The sequence below is a fragment of the Podarcis cretensis genome (genome assembly GCF_951804945.1).
Source record: "Podarcis cretensis genome assembly, chromosome: 3".
Classification (NCBI taxonomy): domain Eukaryota; kingdom Metazoa; phylum Chordata; class Lepidosauria; order Squamata; family Lacertidae; genus Podarcis; species Podarcis cretensis.
Window position 1 is genome coordinate 50119224 of NC_137172.1, and position 27126 is coordinate 50146349.

The 27126-nt window shown below is 43.5% G+C and overlaps 1 protein-coding gene across 1 annotated transcript in view; it reads right to left on the minus strand.

Annotated features, from left to right (window-relative positions):
- The window catches only part of LOC307213462 (uncharacterized protein C1orf198), a 29091-nt gene extending 6022 nt beyond the window's left edge, over positions 1-23069 (minus strand). The window contains exons 1-2 of the mRNA XM_079971390.1: positions 22647-23069; positions 8381-8431 (exon numbers count right to left, since the gene is read on the minus strand). Coding sequence (XP_079827516.1) covers positions 8381-8431; positions 22647-22994 — 399 coding nt within the window. The 5' untranslated portion in view covers positions 22995-23069. The remainder of the gene's footprint in view (positions 1-8380; positions 8432-22646) is intronic.
- Positions 23070-27126: the final 4057 nt, after the last annotated feature.

Genomic DNA, 27126 nt, shown 5'->3' on the forward strand with positions numbered 1-27126 from the left:
GAATGGCCCACAATTATCTAAGAAGTACACAGCATAAAAGAAACTATCATAAAGGGCCATGAAACAAACAAACAAACAAAAACACACCACACATAACAGAGAAAACATTTTTGGATGGTAATCAATTTCACTCCTACGCAAGGTTGGCCATGAGCATTACTACACAATTCAGATTTCAAATCTAGTCTGAACATCAGGACACTCTCCATCATGCTTGAATTGACTGGCTCCACAATTGCTCAAACCCTAGTTGAGAACATGCAGGAACAAACAGATATAGCTTAAAGCATAGGGTGACTGACCTGTGATTCCTGAGATGCTGTAGTACTACAATGCCCATCATCCCTGGCCACTCGCCATACTGGTTGGAATGATGAGTGTTGGAGCCCAACAACATCTGGAGGACCATGGGATAGTCATCCCCAGTTTAAAGTAACTTGAGAAAACTTGTGCCAGTGGCTTGCAACATTAGAGGCCAAATGATGTGTTTTCTTGGCAAAGAGGCAATTCAAGCCCGGCTTTTGCTCGGCTAATGGGGAAATTCTAAGATGGCCTTCAAGGAAGAATGAGAGGAGGCAGGAGAGGAGACACACCCATTCCAACTCCACTTTTACTCCAACCAGGCTCACTTTTGCTTTTGGAGTCTAGGTTTACCTGGTGGAGAACACTGGACCTTTTCGCTGCCCATCATCTTATCCCTTGCAAAGCCAGCTTCCTATCCCACCAGCATTATTATGTTTCACTAATGTTCCTTCATAGTACGTAACAGCTTGATCAGTTTTCAGGAGGTCTTTAATGTAAGATATAGGAGTTGGGCCTTTAGTGTGGTGGCAACCGACCCTTAGGAACTTCCTCCCGGAGTTCCATTTCTATTGTCTTTCTGACCCCAATTGAATTATTTTTATTTCATTTATTGAATTTGTATGTATACCACCATAGATCTCAGGGTGGTTCACAACATAGAATAGGGAACCAGGCAGAAGGCTTTCTCAGTAGTGGCACCCACCCTGTGGAACACCTTCCCATCAGATGTCAAGGAAATAAACAACTATCTGACTTATAGAAGACATCTGAAGGCAGCCCTGTTTAGGGACCTTTTTAATGTTCAATGTTGTATCGTTTTTTCAATATTCTGTTGGGAGCCACCTAGAGTGGGTGGGGAGACCCGGCCAGATGGGTGGGGTATAAGTATTATTATTATTATTATTTAGACCTTCCTTCTTCAGGAAGCCTCTTAAATGGGTATCTTTATCTCATACCTGATTAGAAATTGTTTTTCTAACAATACACTTAAAAGAGAAGAAATAAAAAACAAAAAACAGTACAGAAAAAAATTACACCAATCAGGTTAACAAAAAATAAAAACACCAACTTTTAAATTCATACTTAATTAACTTTCTTTCTTGACTTCCTCACACCTCCCTTTTTTGTATTCCTCTTTTGTATCTCCTCTTTTTTTTCTAAAAGCTTAATAAATATATTTTTTTTAAAAAAAGAAATTGTTTTTCTTGTTGATGTTCTTACTCTGAAATCACTTTGAGATATTTTATGGGAAGCGATTCATAAACAGAGACCAAAGAAAGAAAGAAAGAAAGAAAGAAAGAAAGAAAGAAAGAAAATTAAAAAGTGAAACAAAGCATACAGAGAGGGAGAAGGAGTGGATGAGTTAGTTCCCTGGTAGAATGAGTTTCACCAGCTTCCAGATATTCCAAACTGAAAGCACACAAACCACATGTCCTGTTTCTGGCCATGTGCTCAAGCAGCAGGAGGTAATGTATGGCTTGGGCGATGAAGTTTCCGGCCTGGCAAGATTTTTTTCCACTAGAATAACTGGCCAGCAGGAGCACTTCCATGCAGTGGCAGTCTGGGGTTCTGCACACTATGGCGTAGGGAAGCTCTGGCAGACCAAAAGCTTTATATTGCTGAGTTCTGAAATTACAAAATTCAAGGTCACGGTTCTGGTCTTCTTCAAAATAATCTGCCTAAACACTGATTTCATCCACAACTTTATCCCTTCCTCTCATGTTTCCCTCTCATATTTCTGGCCTATTCCCAAGGCAGCTGATTTAGATCCGCAGTCCAAAACAGCCAGAGGGCACCAAGTTGGCAATGGGTGACTCAGTGCAAATGGAAAGGCACAACGGGCTTCAGTTGCCACTGCTGGCAATGAAGAATTGCCAATATTTTTAAAGCTCTGTCCCCAAGGCAATTCAGGTTCTGTGGACAGAGGGGAGAACAACAGGATCTGACTAACTGACCTCTTGGTCTTGCACTTCATTGTACATTAATGAAAGGTTTATTCCAGTATTGTCTATCTACAACCATTTATTACTGTATTCATTTATTTAAGGCATTTATGTACCACTTAATCATTATTTACTGATTTTATAATTATTTTTATACCACCTTTTAATAAAACTCTCAGGGTATTTTACACCCGCTAACTCTAACGTGGGATTGGGCAACCTGTGGCATGCCAGATGTTGCTGGGACCAACTCCCACTGGATCCAGCCAGCACAGCCACTGACCAGGAATGATGGGAGTTGTAGTCCAGCAACATGGAGTGCCACAGAGTCTGCTTTCTTTGTTCTAATGGCTAGAAAGGAGGCTGTGGAGGCTGTGCCAGGGTTCTCAAGAGAGGTTTCTGTGGCCAGCTTCTTTCGCCCTCACTGCAAAATGGTGGCAAATGCCCTAGGCAACCAGGCGCGTGTTGAATTATAAGGCTGGCTCCCCATCAAGCTGAATGAAAACTGGATCTCTGCTAACCAGCTCTCAACTATGCACTAAAAACAGAGAAGGCCACAAGAATTCACAGAGTTATTTTTATAGCTTATTCACTGGTTGGGAATGTGCAGTATTTCGTTAAGCAGATAGCGTGCACAGCCAAAACAAGCTGTTTGGCTTGGCAACCTCAAAATAGAAAAAGGAAAAAACCCACTGGCAAATACTGAAACAAAGCCTGTAGGACAAGAGCTTACCACACCCACTAAAAACTCCTTTAAGCTCAACCTGTAGTATTTCAAGAAACAAAATTCCTGAGACGGAAGAGAGGAACCTAAAGTTGGCTGACTGACAAGAGTACGCCTGCAGTACAATCATATACGTGTCTACTCCGAAGTAAGCCTAACAGAGTCCAGTGGGATCTACTCCAAGTAGCTGTGTCTAGGATTGTGGCCTAAGTCTCAGCTGATTGGACAACCACTAAAGTATGAGGATTTCCTGCAAAGAACACAACGCCCTGCACCTTAGAACTTCAACAAAACCAAGATTACAATGCATCACTGAAACGGTACACAAAATAGCCTCTGACCTGCTGCTAGCTCCATACAGTCTCACCTTGGAAGTCGAACGGAATGCGTTCCGGAAGTCCGTTCGACTTCCAAAACATTCGGAAACCAAAGTGTGGCTTCCGATTGGAAGCCCTGTCAGACATTCGGCTTCCAAAAATAGTTCGCAAAGTGGAACAGTCACTTCCAGGTTTGCAGTGTTTGGGAGCAAAAATGTTCGAGAACTAAGCTGTCTGAAAACCAAGATATGACTGTATTTCATTACATTTACAGTGGTGCCCCACAAGACGAACGCCTCGCAAGACGGAAAACCCGCTAGACGAAAGGGTTTTCCGTTTTGGAGGCGCTTCGCAAAACGAATTTCCCTATGGGCTTGCTTCGCAAGACGAAAATGTCTTGCGAGTTCTTGCGGGTTTCCCCCCTTTTCCTAAGCCGCTAAGCCGCTTATCAGCTGATCCGCTGATAAGCCGCTTAACAGCTGATCGCTAAAAGCCGCTAAACCGCTAATAGCGCTAATCCGCTAAGCTGTCAATGGGCTTGCTTCGCAAGACGAAAAAACCGCTATACGAAGAGCCTCACAGAACGGATTAATTTCGTCTTGCGAGGCACCACTGTATTATTATAATTTTATGTCACCTTTTCCCCCAGGAGCTCAAGGTGACAGACGTGGTTCTGTCCCCTGCCTGTTATGCTTATATAACAATTCGGTGAGGTAGGTTAACCTGAAAGACTGTGACTGGCTCAAGATCACTCACTGATCTTCATGATCGAGTGGGGACTTGACCTCTGTTCTCCCAGTTCTTAGTACAGCACTTTAACCACTACACCACAATGGCTCTCGAATAGTTGCCGCAACAATGAAGAACCCCTTCGTCAATCACTTCAGGCATTTATATGCAGGCCACTCAGGGAACTTAAGACCATCAGACAGTTTGAGCCACCGACTCAAACTACAAATAAGATGATACTGCAGCTCCTTAGGCTGTCTGCCTTCAGATTCAAAAATTTAACTGGGTGTTGGGAGTCTCCCCCATCCCATGCTGTCTCCTTGTGTGAATGTGAGCACAGCGGATAAGCACTGAGGTGATACTAGGATGGAGATGTGCAGCTATTGATGCTCTTTCATGTGAATCTAAGGGTCGTTTCTGCCAGGCTGAGACTGCCTCCCTGCCTCCACATGCTGTGAATTGGTCTAATGTTCACCACACAGACTGGTTACCACTGCCTGCGTGGCTTGTTGCCATATCGAGGCAAGTTGCTGCCAGGAAAAACGGGCAATAGTATTGGGGATGCTAAGTCGCTTTGCACATGTGGGAATTCAAACAGATTCCAAAAAGATTCCGAACAGATTCCAGAGAAAAGCTTGCATCCCACAGAGAAATGGTAACTTGAAAGAAGGAAGAGATTTAAATACACTGGTGCTCTTTACCAAATCAAATCATTCATCCATCTAACCCAGGAGAGTGCGCTCTGATTGGCAGCAGCTCTCAGGCAGAGTTTTAAGTCGATTTCCCGGTCCTGCTACTTACGGTAACTGGAAGTGGCAGCAACTGAATCCTGAACCCTCATTCCAAGCACATGCTCTACCACAGAGCTATGGGCCCGAATTACTGCCAAAACCAATGTTTCCATTTCACCCCCACAGTGTCATTCATCTTTTTTAGAAACCTCTAGTCTACACCAATCTACCCAAACTGTGGGACGTTGCCGCTCGTATTTTTGAACACGCATAACCACAGCTAACAACCAGGTAGGCCAAGCATTATGTTTTGAAAGCAGGAGTGACAAAAACATATTTGCAGTAAAAGGAGCAAAGAAATAAATTAAAAATTCCAACATTTCTCAAAACAAAGAAACGGCTCTATCTTTGGCCAGCTCTCTTTTGAACGTGTTGATTTAGTAACATGATCAAGCTCCCAAAATATGGACAGCTGTAGGAAATTGTGGATTTGGGGTCATGACTTGCTGCAGCCCAAGCCCTGCTGTGTTAGAATTACACAGCTGGCATGCTCTGGAGGACCCAGGCTGGCATGAAGGGGGAAAGGGGTTCAGGAGACCCTCCCCGCTCACTGCTTTTCTGCTCCTGGCTGCACTCTCTAAGGCTGCTTCTCGAGGGAGGGGGGAAGTATGAAACTGCTTATAATGTGAAGCTTGGCTCCAAAACTGGAGATCTTTTGTGCCATCATCTTCCCCCAAGCAAAATGGATTCAATTCAAGCAGGGAGCTCGGGGGAGGCCATTCTCTGTGGAATGTCTGGTACCTTCCATTATGTAGTCTCCACTGTATACAGAAAATATATTTTAGGATCTAACCTATTCTCTTGATTGTGATTTGGTTTAACTGTGAAGGGCAGGTAAGAAATCTAAGTAATAATATTGATAAGCTGGAACCAAGATGATCAAGGGACTGGAAACCAAGCCTTATGAGGAACGCTTGAAGGAGCTGTGTATGTTTAGCCTGTGAATGTTTATGTTTAGTTTCAATTATCTAAAGGGCTTCCAGATGGAGGATGGAGCAAGCTTGTTTTCTCCTGCTCCGGAGGGTAGGACCCAAACCAATGGAATCAAGTTACAAGAAAGGAGATTTTGACTAAACGTCAGGAAGAACTTTCTGACAGCAAGAGCTGTTCGACAGTGGAACCGACTTCCATGGACTCTCCCTCTTTGGAGGTTTTTAAGCAGAGGTTAGATGGCCACCTGTCATGGATGCTTTGGTTGAGATTCCTCATGGTCCCTTCCAACTCTACAATTATATAAAAATAAAAACAGTAACTGCATCAGCCACAGAGCTACATATATATCACTGCTTATAAAAGGCAAAGGGAGGGAATGAAACATAAATGGAATACAGTACTGGTGCTCCTTATGCCTGCTCTTACACTATGCATTCTGTAGAAACGTCAAAAAAGAACTCTTGGTGTATAAATGGAAACTACTACCTAAAAAGGTAAGAAAGGTAGAGCAGAACTTTTCACACTCAGTGACTTTTTGGGGTCCTCCATCCGCCCCCACCACTACAACTACAACAGTGGTATATAACAAATGTTCAAAGGTGGGCTGGCAGATTGCAACCTGGAGAATACACATGTCGGGTTCAAATGCCCTGATTTGATGGAGCAAAACAAGGCAGGCATGGCCTTTTCCACCCTTTGCTTCCCCATGCCTTGTGACCATCCATCCACACCCTTCCGGTGGTGATCTGCTCTTGCAAAGTGCAGAACAGAACTAACAGCCAAATTGGGGGGAACTGTGGCCACCTCTTTCCAGCTATATCAGGCAATTTTAAGCAATTACATTCTGCTGGTGGCAACCTGGAAACAACATGTGGAAGCTCAAACAGGTGATCTTTTCACTCAAGGTGTAAGTTGCTTTGAGAACTAAACCCAGGGTGGTACTCAATTAAATTTTACTCAGAAATTAATGGACCTAACGTAGTCATGTTGATGAATTTCAGTGGGTCTACTCTGCATAAAACTCAGCTGAATGCCACCGCCACTGAAGTCAGTTCCTTTTCATAAAGACTATTTATTCCCTGGCATTCCAGCTACCTGCTGTCAACATCAGATTTATAAAGTGACACCAGAAATTTATTCCATTTGGTTAGTGGGGGGAAGCGTCATAGGAAGGACAGCAAAAAGGAGCCTACAACTAGAGCTATATTATTTTTCCATTTTAAAGAATCCCATTAAAGGGACCTTTAAACAAGATGAATTCTATCCTCCCACATCCTCAACATTATGCAGTCATTTTCCAGGTCAGTCTTTCCACGGAATAATAATATACTTGCCATTTAGATGCTGCTTCCTGAATGCCCAAAGCTCTCCACATTTATTCTCTCAGTGATCCTTACAGCCCGGTAAAGTGCAGCAAGTATTACTGCGACCGCTGAGCAGAGGGAGGGAGAGGATTGCCCAACGTACAATTCAAACCAAGGACCCTGCTTGTTCACAACTTGCCAGCTTACCCACTATGCTGCACCAGTTCAAGTTGCGAGCAGGTTGCCTGTTATGCCAAACACATTTTTTCTTAAACCATAGCTGAACTACCGTATTTTTCGCTCTATAGGATTCACCGGACGATAAGACGCACCTAGTTTGGGGGGGAGGAAGCAAGAAGAAAAAAATTCTGAACCCCAGAAGCCAGAACAGCAAGAGGGATCTGGCTTCTGGGATAGCCTCTTGCTGTTCTGGCTTCGGGGACAGCCTGTGAAGCCTCCAAAGGGCAGCAGGGTGCCTTCAGCCCGCTGCCTTGCGGAGGCTTTGCGCAGCTAACCCCAAGCTAGAACAGCGAGAAGGAGCGCTGCGCAGCACTCTGTCTCCCAGTTCTGGCTTTGGGCTTAGCCGCACAGCCTGCATTCGCTCCATAAGACGCACACACATTTTCCCTTACTTTTTAGAAGGGAAAAAGTGTGTCCTATAGAGCGAAAAATACGGTACTTACATTTCAAAGAGCACATTCTAAGACAGGCTTCCTCAACCTCGGCCTCCAGATGTTTTGAGACTATAATTCCCATCATCCTTTACCACTGGTCCTGCTAGCTAGGGATCATGGGAGTTGTAGGCCAAAAACATCTGGAGAACCTAGGCTGAGGAAGCCTGTTCTAAGAGCTATAAGTAGTCACACTGAACACAATGCCATCCAGTTTTGAGAGCTAGACACTGTAGAGAACAGCTTTAGAGAGTGTTAGACTTTGCCCTTTGAGATCTGGGACCAAATCTTTGTCCAAGCATGAAATTCCTCGGCCTTGGGCTGGTTAGCCCCACACCTAATCTACCCTGCATGGTTCTTGCGAGGATAAAGCAGGGGACTATGTTTACTTCAGCGGGTCTAACTCTGACTTGGTTGGCTGCAATGCAGTCTTATTAAGAAATCAATAGCCATTTTTGTATACCGTTGCAAGAAGTGATATCCAGTGAGCTCACACAATATTAAATGGCCTGCACACCAACTGCACGGGGGGAAAACTACTCTTCTTTTAAACTACCATAGCATGGTATAACCCTAACCATGTGCAAAACTCAGGAGTGTCAATTAGGCTTAGTAAAACTTCCAAGGTGAACCAACATGAGAATAACATAAGTTAGTGAAATTACCTTGGTTTCCCAGGAGAAAGGAGCAGAGTGTTCATCTTGCCAGGTGATATCCTGGAACATAATGGAAGAATAATTATGCACAAGTAAGCATGTAGACTTTTAAACGCCAAAGAGATGACATTTTATAGTAGACCTTAATAATATGTTCCAATTACAGGTAGGTAGCCGTGTTGGTCTGCCATAGTCAAAACAAAATAAAAAAATTCCTTCCAGTAGCACCTTAAAGACCAACTAAGTTAGTTCTTGGTATGAGCTTTCGTGTGCAGTGTATCTGATGCACACGAAAGCTCATACCAAGAACTAACTTAGTTGGTCTTTAAGGTGCTACTGGAAGGAATTTTTTTATTTTGTTTTGACTTAATAATATGTAATACAGTTGAAGGATTTTACAAAATGTCTGCTTTAATCAGCTAACGGATGGAGAAAGACAAGAAGTAAAATAAGAGGCACTCTCTTGATGAAAAGTCTGAAAGGGACAGGCTCTCACTTCATACGCCGATTTGTAGAATAAATCCACAACATCACATGCTCAAATATCTGAATGTGCTTTTATGACAGAATATTCCCTTTGCTCTAAAGTGGAGATCTAAAGAGACACTTGCTGATTCATCTTACATCAAAAAAACTTTATACACTCAAAGAATTGTGGGATTTGAAATTGTGGAAGGATGTTGATGCAGCCGGCATTCCATGTTTACTGCCTCAGATGCTCCCTTCAAAACTGACTCGATTATTAAAATATTATTTAAAAACAAACAAAACTGACTCGATTATTAAGAAGCAAATATTATTCCCCTTGCTTTTAGCCTCTCTATGCAGAGCCCATCTGGGTTATTTCTGGCTCACATGTCACCCTTCATGTGAACTCAAAATAAAAAGCTGGAAGCCAGTTAGAACTTCTGCTGCTGATATACAAAACAGAACAGAATTCTTCTCTAGCTCAACTGCACTGACAGGAAATGTTATTTTGGCCTGGATCTAGCATACTCTCTCTATTGCATTAGCTTATTGAAGTCTTTCGACGGTTACACACAGCACTACAGTGTATGTCTGTGAGAATGTGTACAATTGCTGAATAAGGGCAGCTATCTACATGGCTATCCACAGAAGAGACAGCGTTCTGGAGCCCCATTTTTGCATTGTAGTGTATTATGTTTCAAAACAGGATGGGGCAATTATTATGTTTGTTTTTTAAAAAAAATGGTGCCCCCATCGCCTAGCTGGGCGAAAGTAGTTTCTCTTCACACGAACAAAGGGGTAGGCTTCGGCGGGGTGTTCGTTTGTGTGTTTGGATTGGACTTTCATACTGGAAGAAAATAACTTTATGTTTGAGATTACAGATAGGTAGCCGTGTTGGTCTGCCATAGTCAAAACAAAATAAAAAAATTCCTTCGAGTAGCACCTTAAAGACCAACTAAGTTAGTTCTAGGTATGAGCTTTCGTGTGCATGCACACTTCGTAACCAAACTTCTGCATAGACCTGCCCACGTTTGGGAATTCTAATCAGAGGTGATCTTTATTCTGGATTAGAACACTTTTGTGCTGACTTCACCATCATGGGCTCAGACCCTATGCCCTGACAGAACATAGCCTTCGAAAGATTATTCAGGTTTTGGCATGTCTCCAGGGAAAAGGAATGCCAACGTTATGGGGCAGCCACTGGGAACACTTCTCTGCACATTTGTACACTCACGATAATCTTAAAAATTGTATTCCTGGCTATTTTAGAGGTCATGCTTAGACACAGATGTAGTCTCTTGGGTTGGGTATACTAGCTCCATGAGATTTATTTATTTGTTGGAAATGCGTTGAGATCTAACACGGCACACAAATGATTAGCAGAATAAGAGAAAGGGGAATATATAAATGTTTTGCTTAATGTTCCAGCACAGCTTAGAATAAGTCTCTTGGGAGGAGTATAAGGCATCAGAATTGAATCCCTTTCCCTACCTCCCCTGCCTGTGCTCAGGAAATGGAGCACTTTCTCTAAAGAGATGCCAAGGATTTAGGCTTTCGTTCACCCGGCAGCACATTTAAGGAGCTGGAGTCTTTGTTGGCCTCTGCTTATCTGAATTCATGACAAAAATGCCATCCACAAACAAGAATTCGGTCACAGAGCTAACCTCAGCCGCCAGCTGCAAAGCATCAAATGCAGAAAAGTATGCAACTAACAGAGACTTCTTCCAAGCAGCTTGTTTTGAAAAAGACATTGGAATTCTAAGATGACATAAGCAGGGATCTGACCATTTATCAACGCTGAAGAGCCAAATGACTGCTCTGTTATCCAAGTCAGCACAAAAGATTACTCTGTTGGCAACTGAGGCTGTGCACACACGCCAGTTTACTCGGCACCCAGTGCACCCCTGCCACTGTTTTTGGAAGGAGTCTACGCGTTACTTTAGCCACAATCCATATCCATCCTGTTGTTTCTTACGAAATCTTGCATTTTGAAACGTTTCTCCCACCCTCAAACCAGCTTCAATCTGAATTAAGAAAAAGAACGACTAAGCTGTGCTTTAAGCCAGCAATTTGCTCATGGCCTATAAATGACTTACAGCAGCAGTTCATAACATAATAAAGGACAAATTTAATAAATAAGAAGGAGCATTTTTAAAAATAATATTGAGAAAATGTGGAAAAAAATACCACAAAGGAGTCTGGAGAGCAGAAGCCAAGGGTTCTTCTGCTTCTTCTTTTTCAAAAAAGCAATTTATTCCAAAATTTACTTTCCTGGTACTCAATTGGTTGTTACACACACAGATTTCACTACAAACACTGGAGGGAGTGGGAGGCTGTGTCTATCATCATGTGTGATTATGAAAGTCCCAGCTTGCCAGGAGAGCCTTGAATGGGAAACGGCAGTAAGTCTTGCATTATTACAACTTCTCAGCACATAAGCTCGTTTTGCCACATACATGAGCCTAGACTCATAGACTTGTAGAGTTGGAAGGGACCACGAGGGTCATCTAGTCCAATCTCCTGCAATGCAGGAATCTTTTGCCCAATGTGGGCCTTGAACCCGCAACCCTGAGATTAAGTGTCCCATGCTCTACCAACTGAGCTATCCCAGAATATAAGCCTTAACACTCCATTACCTAGCCTTCACTGCTCTTTTTGAGTAAGTACCGTATTTTTCGCTCTATAAGACGCACCAGACCACAAGACGCACCTAGGTTTTGGAGGAGGAAAACAAGAAAAAAAATATTCTGAATCTCAGAAGCCAGAACAGCAAGAGGGATCACTGTGCAGTGAAAGCAGCAATCCCTCTTGCTGTTCTGGCTTCTGGGATAGCTGCACAGCCTGCATTCGCTCCATAAGATGCACACACATTTCACCTTACTTTTTTGGAGGGAAAAAGTGAGTCTTATAGAGCAAAAAATACGGTACTTCCCTGTTGACCACATGGGCAGGATTGTTGGTCCCTGTGCAGACCACAGACTGCTAAATGCATTTTAAGTAACTGTACTTGCTACCTGTTTGAAAGCAGTACAGTGGTACCTCTGGTTATGAATGCTTCGGCTTACGAACTCCGCTAACCCGGAAGTAGCTGCTCCTTGTTACGAACTTTGCTCCAGGATGGGAACAGAAATCGTGTGCCAGCGGGAGGCCCCATTAGCGAAAGTACACCTCAGGATAAGAACAGTTTCAGCTTAAAAATGGACCTCTGTAACGAATTAAGTTCATAACCAGAGGTACCACTGTATTTAGAATATGAAAGCTTTCTCCATCTTATGAAAACAAATAGTTAACAATAACAGACCCAGCAAAGACGAGTTAGCACTATGATATGCAGAAAGTGGTATATTTCTACTGTCTGATAGTTAAGAACAGGCATAGCCAATGTTGTGCCGTTGACAGAGTGGCGGACTATAACTCCCATCAGAGAGTTTCTGACCTATACCCACCTAATCTAGCAGAACCCAGCCTGATATAAAGCATCTGGGCAAAATACCAAAACAATATAACCATCCTAGAACAATATACGAACACACAAAAATCTTCAAGGTGGTGTAGATTGAAACATTCACCACAGAGAGTTTCTGACCTATACCCACCTAATCTAGCAGAACTCACAGCATGAACTAAGGCCATCACATAATGGAATGTCCTCATCCATTTTTTTTCAGAGGATGGCTTCCAAAGTAATCTTATTTCAATCCAGTTCCTCCTACTTGGAAATGGCTTTCCTCTTATTTAATTTAGCCTACAGAAACTCAAATGTAAGAATATATTAAACTGGTAATAATAAGCTCTGTGGAAACAGAAAATTGATGGTTTTCTGCCTCCACATAGATCCCCAGGGCAACCCGAATATATTTTTCTACACTGTGTTCCAACTGAGGATCACAAAGAGCTCATTGAACATTTAAGAGTACCACAAATGGATTTGCCACATATGGTCAGGGGTGTTTGTGCACCTTAGCTGTACAAGTTTGAGATGTGCTATCATGTTCTCCCACCTTACAACATTTAGGACTTCTTAGTTTAGAAAAAAAATGTGAGTAGCTTTTCCCCACTGAAAGTCCAACCAGATGATCATTTCTGTTGTCCTTCTTCAGCTCTACAATCTCTTATTTCTAAACAAAAAATCAAAAAAAGCACCCAACTGTCAGAGACTTAGCCTTAAACATGAATTATTTAAAATGGAAAAAACCAACTTCTCAGTTCTTCATATCATGGAAGGCGGGGGAATTACTTGTTCCATATTGGTTTTGACTTTCAGTTAAGTAACAGAAAATATTCCAGATTTTTTTTAAGCATAATTTTGAGATACCCTCAATTTTGATCTAAATACTTCAAACAGCACTTGGGGGGCACGGAGACGATCCTATGCAACAAGACCAATTTGGAGTTAATTCAATCTCCACTCACTTTAAATCACATGTGGTTACAAGATGCATATTAGTTTGCCATGCGACTGGAGAATTGGAAAAATAGTTCTGACAGTGGTTGCCTGACAGAATTAAGAGTTACGAAAACAAAGTCATAATATGCTGTGCAGCATGCAGATAATCAAGAAGCCTAAAGGATTAAATGTGTATGTGTGTGATGTATTCAAAATATACTTTTAAGCAGGGGCTGGACAATAGCCCTGCTATCTTGCAAGCAAGATGCGCTCAAGTCATTCCTCCCAGTGTTGGAGGAGTAAATAATCTCCTCTGCAGCTCCAAACAAGGGTGGGAGCCTGTAATTTGTGCTAGCTCCCTGGATGCAAGCAGAGTACCAAACCCAACCTCTGCCTCTTCACTCCGCTGCTCCCCAACAAAGGCCAGTCTCTTCTGCATCTCACTGGCTCCAGGCTGGAGAGGGTGGGCTGAGGTTCACTGGCTTCTTTCTGTACCTGCTAGGTTGCTAGAACTCCAACCACTGTGTAGATGCAGAGAAAGCCAGCACATTTTAACCATGCTTCACAAGCTCTAAGCTGAAAGGAAATGGCCGGGGCCCATTGGAGTGCAGGAAGCCGCCCTGTACAGGGACCACTGGTCCATCTTGCTCAGAATCATTGACTGCACTGACTGGTAGTGGCTCCCAATGGCTTCAGACAGGAGCGTCTCCCAATCCAACTTGCAGAAGCCTGAGATCTTCCACAATGGTGCTATGACTCTCTCCCTATAGAGGACACAGAGAGAGCTGCTTTATACTAGTCAGGACACTGGTGCACCTATCTCAGTATTGCCTATACTGACTGGCAGTAGCTCTTTGGGGTTACAGACAGTGGTCTCTCCCAGCCCTACGTGTCTCCCCACCACCACTACCAATTGCTAGTTGCATTATATGCCAGCCTTTTAAGGGAGGAGAAATTTATCAGCTTGCTCCCAAGTACAGAGGTACCTTGGTTCTCAAATGCCTTGGTTCCCAAACACCGGTTTTCGAACGTTTTCCAGAAGCCAAACATCCAATGCAGCTATTGTTTCCAGTGCGCCTGCACCAATCAGAAGCTGTGCCTTGGTTTTTGAACATTTTGGAAGTCAAACGGACTTCCGGAACGGCTTAAGTTTGGAGGTTTTGTTTTTGCTATTTATTTTGCGGGGTTTTTTTAGGCTTTTTCGGTTAATTTGTTTTTGTGACTTTGTGGAACCCACTTCAGCTACTGATTGATTAATTGTGTGATTGCAGAAATGGATAAAAGTCCCCCATCCAAACAATGACTATCATCAGTGCAGGTAAGGAAAAATAATAATTTTAAATTTTATCATCTACACTACTGTCTTATTTATTTTATCGTACAGTACATTGATTATTGCTTTCATTTTATGGATCAATAGTCTCGTTAGATAGTAAAATTCATGTTAAATTGCTGTTTTAGGGGTTGATTTTAAAAGTATGGAACGGATTAATCTGTTTTGCATTACTTTATATGGGAAAGCGTGCCTTGGTTTTGGAAGAGACTTCCGGAACGGATTAAGTTTGAGAACCAAGGTACCATTGCATCATTAATCCAGAGTTTTGTCTAATTATTGACTATATAGGCATAAGACTGTAAATTCAAGGAGGAAAGATTTATTATTTCTTTTCACTGCATTTGAGCAGGATGGGGGGCACAAGTGAACCAGGACTCAAAACAACAGGTTTTTAAAAACTTTTCTGGGCACAATAATTTGTTTGTTTTTTACTATAATTTTGATGAGAAATTTTTGTAAAACACCTGTTTTTCAGGGACATGTAAAAAATTTTTGTGCCCTAGGCTCCTTGGGGAGAAAGGGTGGAATGTAAATTCATCAAATAAAGCAGGGAATCGAACAAAATTGATTTTGTTATTAAGTTGCACAGTACAATAACATGTTATAAATCGCATGCCATCTTTACACAATTCATGTGATAGTTTCGGAACTTTCAATGAAATAAGACGTCACAAATGAGCACCATAAAAAATGCATGTGTTATATGTCCCACAAAGGTGCAAAAAAATGCTCTTTGCCAAGCAGCTGGCTTGGGACATCCAGTATACAGAATGCAGAGAGGAAGCTTATTAATCTTTCTAAGCCTTTGGAGAACCAGGAAGGTGTGTTTTTAAGGTGGGGAAAATGCATTGCGGGCATATTCAAATTCATGCTCTGCATTTTAGTGGTAACACTTTTTTAAAAAAAAAAGCAATGCCAGATGGACAAATTTGCATCCCTTTTGTTGTTTAATTTGTATGCTATTTCCAAACTGATGAAATCATTTCCTATTAGCAAAGAACTGCCAACATGTATACCATGGGTAGGCAAACTAAGGCCTGGGGCTGAATCCGGCCCAATCACTTTCTAAATCCGGCCCGTGGACAGTCCAGGAATCAGCGTGTTTTTACATGAGTAGAATGTGCCCTTTTATTTAAAATGCATCGCTGGGTTATTTGTGGGGCATAGGAATTCATTCATCCCCCCCCCAAAAAAAATATAGTCCGGCCCCCACAAAGTCTGAGGGACAGTGAACCGGCCCCCTGCTGAAAAAGTTTGCTGACCCCTGAATACCTTTCCTTCTTCCATTCCTCTTTCCCACCCATTCCCAAGATCTGGAAACCTGTTTGCCTTTTTTTTAAATCCAAAAGCAAAAATTCTCTGACATACCATTTTCTGGTTTATGATACAACCGCCATGCAGATTTTCAGAGTCCGTTTTTATCACTTTGATTAGCAAGGCCAAGAAACTTTGCTACAATTAGTCTTTATACTGGACTTCCAAATTAGCATCCTCCTAGTTGCCTGAGGCATTTAAAAAGTTGCCCGCAGGCAACATAGCAGGAAAATTCTAAAAAGGCAGAGCTGGGATTCAGAAAGCCATGCAGCCCATTTGTTGTGTTTTGGGCTTGTGTTTCCCAAACAACAACTCCCTAACTCCAACACGACATGGGAAATCATTTATTGGACTGGAGATTTTCCCAAGCAGCTTATGATAAGACACAGGGTCTTCTACTCAATGACAAAAGATTGACAAATCAACTGAAAAATAAAGCACACATGTCCAAAATTCCCCAGTATGTCTAATGTACATCTTTAGATTCCATTCAAATTCCCCTTCCCTCCCTCCACAATTCAGTTGACTTTACGCAATCAACAGCCAAGCCGCCTTGTAGTTTGTCATCTAATTTAAGGCAGCCTATCAAAGGAGAGGCCACGGTGCCTTAGAGCTCAACCCAATTCACATACCCATCTTAAATCACCTAAACCTGTGTCAAGTGGGGGGGTGACTTCCCCTCCCAACCTATAGCTCTAAGGAAAATCAAGCCAAAGTCATAGACTTGCACTATCAATTACATATTTAGGATGCACTTGGGCGCAGTGACAGTCATAGAAGGAATTATGCTGGTGCATTTTTGGTAGGGGTTGTATCCAGATTACTATTACGCTACTACAACTACTAAATGGTGGCGCTGTGGTCTAAACCACAGAGCCTAGGGCTTGCCAATCCGAAGGTCGGCGGTTTGAATCCCCGTGACAGGGTGAGCTCCCATTGCTCGGTCCCTGCTCCTGCCCACCTAACAGTTCGAAAGAATGTCAAAGTGCAAGTAGAGAAATAGGTAATGGTCCGGCAGAAAGGTAAACAGTGTTTCCATGCGCTGCTCTGGTTCACCAGAAGTAGGTTAGTCATGCTGGCCACATGACCCGGAAGCTGTCTGTGGACAAACGCCGGCTCCCTTGGCTTATAGAGCGAGATGAGCACTGCAACCCCAGAGTCGTTCGTTACTGGACCTAATGGTCAGGGGTACCTTTACTTCTAAAGGTAAACGGCATTTCTGTGCACTCTGGTTTCCGTCATGGTGTTCCGTTTCACCAGAAGCGGTTTAGTCCTGCTGGCCACATGACCTGGAAAGCTGTCTATGGACAAACGCCGGCTCCCTCAGCCTGAAAGCAATATGAGTGCCACAACCCCATAGTTGCCTTTGACTGGACTTAGCCATCCAGGGGTCCTTTACCTTTTTTATTATTACTACTAGTACTATTAAGCATCTGCTCCATTTTCCAGCTGCTTTGCCGCGTGCATCAACCACCAAGAGATTAGCAAAACCTAAAAACAGTTATAATTAGGACCATTAAATTTTATTTTTCCACACTCTTGTTTTTCCTGGCTCAACAGCAGCAGTGGAAAACCTGATTTAATCTTTTTAGAAGGTGTCTTAAAAACATCAACTCTTGGAATAGCCACAGTTATTATACCACCAGACTTCCCTCAAGATATGTGGAACGGCTTGCCAGATTCCGTGCGTTGAATGTAAACATATCCTCAGCTCTAATTCTTATTTTAGCAGTAACTTCCTACTGCCTTTTGCTAAACTTATTAGCTGTTAGTAAAGACACACACATACCCTTCTAAAATAAGATAGGTCATTTTTATGAATGAACTTTTAAGACAGGCCTACTAAAGTATTTCCACTGGTTCCTTTGCATTCCTTCCATTGTTTCCTGGTTATAATGTTTGTTTTCTCTTCAGTATTTCACCTAATTGAAAACCGCTGGCTTAGTTTATCTGCCACTCAACAACCATAAGATGATGGCCAATTCTCTAACAGCTAATCATGAGACTGTTTTGATGGACAATTATTCGTAGATCTTTTTTTCCAACATCCAAACCTATCTATAAAGAACACCCTACTGAGAAGACAGTTACTTGAACCACAGGTATGGATGGTACTTTGACGTATTTCTATGAGATTACCCCACTGCTCCAGTATTGATTTAGGAATACTTGAATGAAGTCCATGCTACTGTGTGTGTGTGTGTGTGTGTGTGTGTGCGCGCACACACACACACACACACACACACACACACACACATGTTCAGGCTATATGTGTCCTACATCTCTTGTACATATTTTATACAAAAAAATACAATTATAATAATTTATTATTTATTTGCCACCCATATGACTGGGTTACCCCAGCCACTCTGGGTGACTTCCAACAAATTAAAACACACTGATGAGGGGAGTGTCGGAATAACTTTCCACCCAAGGAAAAGTGTCATGGAGTTAATATTGTTTCCTATCCTATATATATCTGTACACTGCTTTGTTATTGTTTAATGAACCAGGGCTTTTATAAATATAAATAAAATAGCTTGACCCTGACTATTCAAGACTACAATGGTACCTCGGGTTAAGAACTTAATTCGTTCTGGAGGTCTGTTCTTAACCTGAAACTGTTCTTAACCTGAAGCACCACTTTAGCTAATGGGGCCTCCCGCTGCCGCCGCAGCACAATTTCTGTTCTCATCCTGAAGCAAAGTTCTTAACCCGAGGTACTATTTCTGGGTTAGCGGAGTTTGTAACCTGAAGCATATGTAACCTGAAGTGTATGTAACCCGAGGTACCACTGTATTGTTGTTTAAGGACTTTCTGACATCAGTGTTAGGGGCTATACATAGCAGTACATCTCATCTTGACTATTCAGTCCCAATCCAGATTTGCACAGGTAAAAACCACTGGGGACCAAAGGAAGTAAATAGTAATCCTGCATTGAAACTCAAGGTAAATAATCTAATACCTCAGAATATATTTACTGTGGACAGTGAGTCATGTTAGCTTATTGCAGTCCAAAAAATGGAAAAGAAAAGATAAAGAGTTCTGTGGCACCGTGAAAAGTAATGTACATTCTCTCTGTCTGCAAAAACATTAAATAAAGAGTTTGGGTTATAAATGCACATGGATGGAAGTACAACAGGGAAAGGTGGCAAAACTGGCAATAGGCCAAGACTTATGGTTATTATTATTAATTTATACCCCGCCTTTTTACTCAAGGCAGCTTCCAAGTGGCTTGAGATGGTGGCACAAGCACAAGTGAAACTAAGGCTCTCCACTCAACAACCACCACGTTTTTCTTCTTGCTTTTATTATGCATTTTGTGTTTTTGGTCTTGTATTTTCATGTCGTGAACCGCCCTGAGATCTAAGGATTAGGGGCAGTATACAAATTTAACAAATGCATAAACAATCCCTCTTCCTTTTCAATAATGGCAAGCATCTGCTTGAAAACAGCATCTTGAAATGAGGTCAAATTCTCCAAAAGACCCCAAACAAATGGCTGGATCCTCAAAGCCTTTGTTTTTCACAAAAGCAACCATGACAAGCATTTTCCTATGAGGAAAGGTTGAAGGTGCTGTGCATACTTAGCCTGGAGGATGGATAATTAAGAGACAACACGATAGGCATCTACAAATATTTGAAGGGTTGTGACACTGATGATGGAGCACATTTATTCTATGTCGCTCTAGAAGGTAGATCTCAAATAAAGATAAGGAACAACTTCCAGAAAGTATGAGCTGTCCAACACTTAGACAGAACAGCTGGCGAGGTGGTTGGTTGACTCCCCGATATTTTTTCTGGCAGGGGGGTTCTGTAGGAATTGAGTTACTATACTGACAAAGTGTGCCTACTTTAATGTATTTTTCAAATCAGGCAAAGCCCTATTTATTCTCACAAACTTTTTTAATGGATAAGTTATTTGGTGTTGTACAGTTGTCGTTTTATCATCTGGTTGTATTATGTGTGGCTTGGTATGATTTATTTTATTCTAGTTTTAGGTTTCCTTTCTGTCAGTTACATTGTTTCTGTACTGAACTACTTTACTGAATTGCATTTTTTAAATCAATGTATGATTTTAAGTGGCGTTTTTAAACAAATATGTACACCATCCAGAGAATTTAGTGTATTGGGTGACTACTATTAAAGAACCAACAGACATGTTTATATTTTTATTTGAAACTTCTATTGAGCTGTGTTTGGCTCTCCTGACACAAGTTAGGTTTGCCGCCTAATGTTTTGGGTTTTTCCCTCCTTCTCTACAAACAGGCAAATTTTAAACATGGGGTAAATACACCTACCACCTTCTCAGCCCAGTTCATGCCTCTTACATTGGTCTTGCCTATGCCTCTGAAAGTTCAGGCCAAAGTTAACTAGTCCAAATCAGCATTTTTTAAAAAGCTACTGTTAAAACAGTGGCAGGCTAGACAATGCTACTTGAAGAAAATATTGTCCATGCTTGAACATATGCAAGATTGCCTTTGCCTGCTCAGGATGAGGTAGCAACCATGAAGAACAAATGACACCCTGTTTCACTACTGCTTCCAATGTTCTCATTATGACCTCATGAACTGCCTTTGTATAGTGATGTAATGGCATGTTGCACAAATGATTGACTGGTTTCATTTATTTATGTGCTGCCTTCCCACAGTTAGCAGTGCCCAAAGCGGCTTACAACAAGCACCCACTTGAACCAAAATACAAAACAGGTTAGGGGGAGCATTGTGGCGCAGTGGGTCAGTGCATCTGGCTGTTAACGAGAAGGTTGATGGTTTGATCCCACCGGGGGACAGTTGTGGGCAGGATCTCGACCCTCAGGGTCTGCTCCGACTCTATAATTCTAACTGGACAAAAATACAGTGGTGCCTCGCAAGACAAAATTAATCCGTTCCGTGAGGCTCTTCGTATAGCGGTGTTTTCGTCTTGCAAAGCAAGCCCATTCACAGCTTAGCGGATTAGCGCTATTAGCGGTTTAGCGGCTTTTAGCGGATCAGCTGATAAGCAGCTTATCAGCGGATCAGCTGATAAGCGGCTTAGGAAAAGGGGGGGGGGGACCCGCAGGAACTCGCAAGACATTTCGTCTTGCGAAGCAAGCCCATAGGGAAATTCGTTTTGCGAAGCGCCTCCAAAACGGAAAACCCTTTCGTCTAGCGGGTTTTCCGTCTTGCGAGGCGTTCGTCTTGCGGGGCACCACTGTAAACAATTCAGCATACATGGAATGAATTCACTATTATGAAAAAAATAATCTAGACCCAAATACAAAGCAGAAAAAGTCAACAGTAGACAAAGTTCTTGGTGCTGGTCTCTTCAGGAGCCCAGTTTCAATATAGTTCAGAGGGGAAGAGGTCTTCTCACCAGGTTAGGTGATTTGCAGCCTCTCCCCAGCCCCCTGGACTTTCCAGCTGCTGGTGCTGGTCTTACTGCTATTAGTTTTGACAGCTGCGGCTGTGATGCATGAGAAAAGAGACTCTGCAGCCAAAAGTAAAAGCACATCACCTACACCACTGACAATAAAATAAACAGTTCCATTGCTAAGTACTTTCCAACAATAAAAAGCAGCAGCAATAACAAAAATACTAGATGAGTTGGTCACTTGTTACATAAGGTCTCCAAGTAACTTAAAGCATATAGCTAACATTATAATAATACACTTTTGCACACGCAATTCTTTTTGAAAAAACACAACTCCAAATAACAGCAGCAGAAAGCTTAACAACAAAAGCCGCACCAGTTTTAAGTGGTTAAAAGAACAACACTCTTCAGTTACACCACTCATCAGCTACTGAAAATGCAGCAGTTTAATTTCTGCTGTAAAAGCCACCCTGTTAAGTTGAGGAAGAAACCACTGCAATGTCTTATGTTGGAATCCTAAGCACCCCTTTCATCAGAGTCAATCCGACTGAACGCAGTAGTATTTACTTCCAAGTAAGCATGCCTAGGATTACACTCTAGCACTGTGTACACATTACTGGGTTTTTCTCAATTCAGATCGAAGCTAGTCTTGGAGGGAAATGCATCAAAACGTGGTATTTCCTAAGAAACAACAGGATAAAGAATTGTGGCTTATATCGATTGTGTGTGTGTGTGTGTTTTACACTGCTTCCCAAACCAGCAGTGGGAGTTTGCTTGATGCAGAGTAAATGGCAGCGTGAGCACAGCCTAGATCGGAGCACTGGGAACCTTCGGTCATCCAGGTGTTGTTAAACTCCATTCCCATCAGACTAACCAGCACAGCCAACAGTTCAAAATGCTGCGAGTTCAGACTTCAGAAACATCTGGAGCGCCAAAAGCTCTACAGCCCTAGGTAGAAGTCCTTTAGTACTTGGACAGCATGAGATACCCAACCCGCAAGCCTGCCAAGGAGTGATACATGCTTCTCTGCCATGTCACTGCAAATCTCAGACTTGGGGGATCTGGCTATGCTCAGTAAGGAGTGGAATCTGCACTCTGTACATGTCTAAATGAAATCTCTCCCTGTAACACATGTTCCACTAGCACCGAAAACTACTTCTAGAGAGGAATTCTTCAAACCCCTGCCTTGAATAAACAAATATGCTTTTTTAAAAGGAAAAAAAAATCATTCCTCTGCTTTATATTATTTCTCCTGCAAATCTCTTTTCCCCCAGAGGCTACCCTCCCTCGACACCATCGCAAGGGGGCGTAACACTGGACGCCAAGCAGATAGATCCCCGCAGCGCAGGCCCGGATCCGACAACAAACCGTGCTCCTGAGCTTGTGCAGAGAGTCCTTTCGCTCGGGGCAGGATCTCACCTCGTCGCCGAAGTGCACCACCTTCTGGCCGGTGTTGAGGCGCAGGTTCGGGTAGCAGACCGGCGGCGGGGGTCCCCGGGCGACCCCTCGGTGCGCCGCGTAGCGGGCCTGGATGTGGGGCTCCACCAGGGTCTGGTCGATGATCTCGTCCTGCTGGCGGGGCGGCAGGCGCTCCCACTCGGGCCCGTAGCGCTCGCGGATGCGCTCCTTCTCCGCCATGATCTTGCGCGCCATGGGGTTGAGCGACGAGAAGTAGCTGAAGCGCTTGCGCTCCCGCTCGTCCAGCGGCCGGTTGCCGTTCAGGGCCGCCGTGCGGGAAGCGGCGATCGCCGCCGCCATCGAAGCCATCGCCGCCGCCGCCGCCCCCCGGGGCCCTGGCGCGCGCTCGGACGCCGGCGTGGAGCGCAGCCGAGCCGGGAGCACAAAACAACTCGGTCGCCCGCCGCCGCCGCCGCCGCGCCCTCCTTCTCCTCGGCTCCGCGCACAGCTCCGCTTTCCGCCTCCCGGAAGCCTTTGGCTCCGCCCCTGCTTTTAGGACCGCCTCTCGGGCGTCCTCCCCTTAAAAACAAACACACAAAAGACACACACACATGCACACGAGCCCAGGACGAGGCATGGATGCTGGTGCCGACGCGGGGCGCGTGGGTGATGTGCCGCGTAAAGAGCCAGGAGCCCTTTCCAAAGCAGCGCGCTTTGCCATTCACAGCACAAAATTACGTATACGGGGGGCGGTGCTCCAATCAGACGAACTAAGCGAGTGGAGTGGACGGATTGCATCTAACACCCTGCCGGATTTAGTCTGGATCCACCTCGCCCAAGAGGGATGGTGTTACGGACTGCTTGGAAGGCGAGGAATGGCGAGAGCTGGGGAACCACCAAAGGATGAAAGCTCAAGTCTGGGGAGTGGAGGTGGAAGTCGGATTTAGGTATAAGCTAAAGCTATAGTTTAGGGCCCCACTCTTTTGGGGCCCCCAAAAAAATTTAAAGGGGAAAAACCTCCAGGATGTACATTTCCAAAATATAAGATTAAAAAACAAATAAAGTAAATCCTACATACAGCAACAGTGTTTTGTGTTGTGTATGGACCTGTTAGGTCCATAAATTACCATATAGCATACATTCAACACAAAAAACAGTGACAATTTTTTGTTGACAAAGGACAGCTGGACAAATAAAGGGCCTCATTACCTTCAGTAGCTTGGGGCCTCATCAAACCTAAATCTGGCCCTGGGAGTGGAGGTGGAATGGCGTCTAATCAGAAAGACTGGGACGAGGAGGTGTGGGAAGTTGGGAGAGAAAAGTCCAGAAGCAGGGGCAGGAGAGTGAAATGAGGGAGGCCAAGAGGCAGAGATGAGTCAGACTGCTGAAGAAGCATAGGTGTCTCCCTGCCACCATCACTGTTCCCAGAACCAGAAGAGGTATGAGAGGGGAAGAGCCAAGACAAACATACAGGCTTAATCTCCGATTGCTTGGAAAAAGCCCTGGAGAGGAGGAGACATAAATGGCTGTAGGGAGGCGAGGATCTTTACTCTTGACAACTTTCATGGTAAGACACACAGGAAATGAGCTGCTGTGCTCATTCAGCCTGACAGCCAAGTCTGTGACTATAGTGTTTTTGCTAATAAAGAGTTAACACCAACTTTGAACTGTGTAATTTGCTGTCCGGGTAGTTCTGTGACAGATGGGGAGGATTCATAGTTGTGTTCGGATGCTCCATAAGGCAAGGCAAGGCAGGACCAGGAAGAAATAGGGCACCTTTGGTGGTCCCAGGCACTCCACCCCCCCTTCTGCGTTTGGGCCTGAAAGACCAAGGGAGAGGGTGTGCGTGTGGAGGATAAGATGGAAGCAAGTGTAATTGATGACAGTGTACAGCAGCATTGCTGATCTTGGGGCATGGGGGTTAAGGCTTCCCAGTTTTGTGGGGCTTGAATGGACTTAACTCTGGTGGGTTTTTGGTATCTGAACCAAAACTTTAGTTGAGCATATTTGAAATTATTGTATTGTCAGGCAATATGAGTAACCAGATGCTTTATGAATAAATTACCAAGTAATCCTATAGTCTATATTAATTTAGTAATTTAATATATTCATCCTATATGTTTGTGAGGGAGAGACGTCCTGTGACACTCAAGCAACCATCAGGCCCCACCTGAACTATACATTTAAAGCAGTATCATACCACTTTAAACAGTCTGGGAGTTGCTAAGAGTGTGGTTGTAGAAAAGTTATGAGCACCTTCAACAAGAAAGAAGCAGGTAAAAGATTCATCAGTCAGTGATGCATTTGATGAAACTGGATATAATCCCTGAAGGAGTTTGTGGCTAAAACTCTTCCCAAGGACTCTAGATTTGGACATGATAGAAAAAGGTGCTCCATTTTCCGTTATATCTTATACTTATTTTCCCACCATACTGTTTGTTCCCTCATACAGTGGTACCTTGGTTTACGACCATAATCCATTCTGGAGGTCCGTTCGTAAACCAGAACAGGTCGTAACCCAAGGTGCACTTTCACCAATAGGGCCTCCAAAAAACTCCAGTCGTAATCCAAAATAATTTGTTCGTAAACCAAACCAGAGTTTGAAAGGCCAAGGATTGTGGTCAAATTGCCCAGCAAGGCATTTGCATCTTCTTCCTGAGCTAGTCCGAGAATTACGCTAAAATGTTTGTGCTCATTCTGAGCAAATGCCAAGTATTTTGTTCCAGTACAGTGGTACCTCGGGTTACATATGCTTCAGGTTACAGACTCTGCTAACCCAGAAATAGAACCTCGGGTTAAGAACTTTGCTTCAGGATGAGAACAGAAATCGTGCTCTGGTGGCACGGCGGCAGCGGGAGGCCCCATTAGCTAAAGTGGTGATTCAGGTTAAGAACAGTTTCAGGTTAAGAACGGACCTCCGGAACGAATTAAGTACTTAACCTGAGGTACCACTGTACATAAATCTTACTATAACAGTATACTAAGACTTCTTTATTACCAGACCTTTATTACTGCACCTGCTGACTAATGGGTAGAGAGAACCAACCAAACTGGTCTAACAAAGCAAACTGGGTATATTATGGCAAATGAAATGGTGTCAGAAGACTTGAAAAAACTAATTACTTGCCAAAGATCCTTCTGCAGCCTGAATCTGATTGCCTGGCTCCATCTCAGTTGGGTTTTAAGCCTGGTTTTGGAATATGCAGCTTTGCTGTGAGAAAGATAGGGAGTGTAATCCTGATGATGCTCTTGGATCTTTTGATACCAACCATAGTATCCTTCTGGATAGGATGTCCAAGCTGGGTGTTGGAGGTAAAGGTAAAGGCAAAGGTACCCCTGCCCGTACGGGCCAGTCTTGACAGACTCTGGGGTTGTGCGTCCATCTCACTTAAGAGGCCAGGGGCCAGCGCTGTCCGGAGACACTTCCGGGTCACGTGGCCAGCGTGGCATCGCTGCTCTGGCCAGAGCCAGAGCCAGAGCCGCACACGGAAACGCCGTTTACCTTCCCGCTGGTAAGCGGTCCCTATTTATCTACTTGCACCCGGAGGTGCTTTCGAACTGCTAGGTTGGCAGGCGCTGGGACCGAGCAGCGGGAGCGCACCCCGCCGCAGGGATTCGAACCGCCGACCTTTCGATCGGCAAGTCCTAGGCGCTGAGGCTTTAACCCACAGCGCCACCTGCGTCCCGGTTTGTTGGAGTTACTGTTTTGCAATGGTTCCTTTCTTACCTAGAGGCCAGTTCCAAAAAAGGGGGGGGCGGGATTATACTTTTGTCACACAGGGTTTCATCTCCATGCTATTTAACATCTACATGAAATCACTGGGAGAGGAGGTGTCACTAATATGCAGGTGACATTCAGCACTTTCATCAAATACAGGAGGAAGTGGATCAGTGCCTGTATGCAGTAATTGACAGAATGAGGGCTAATAAGCCATGCCTGCCTTTTATAGAGATTTAGACTTTTTGTTGTTGTTGTTTAATCGTGTCCGACTCTTCATGACCCCGTGGACCAGAGCACGCCCGGCACTACTGTCTTCCACTGCCTCCTGCAGTTTGGTCAGAATTTAGACTATACATCCAAGTAATAAAATGGGCTTTTGTGCCAACCTATTAAATCATTCTTTTGGGTGACTGTGTGAAATTTAAACCGGTGCAGGGAACAGGCTAAAATTATGCTACAGTGCATACAATGTGTGGCAGATGTATGTGTGATATTCAACTAAATTTTACTCAGAGTAGACCAAATGAAATAAACAAGTCATGTTCAGTAATTGGGGTCTACTCTGAGTAAATCTTAGTTGAGCAGCACCCTGTGTTGCCACTTTTGCCTTCTGGCAACTGGTTCTTCACTGAAATCAGCTGTATTTCTTCTGGATATATCCAATAATTCTCAGTTATAGAAAAGGATTTTGTTTTCTGTTGGGTTCCTAAAAGGAAGTGATTCAATTATTTAGAATCCACAAAAATAATCGGGAACAAAGGACTTGCACCATCAACAACA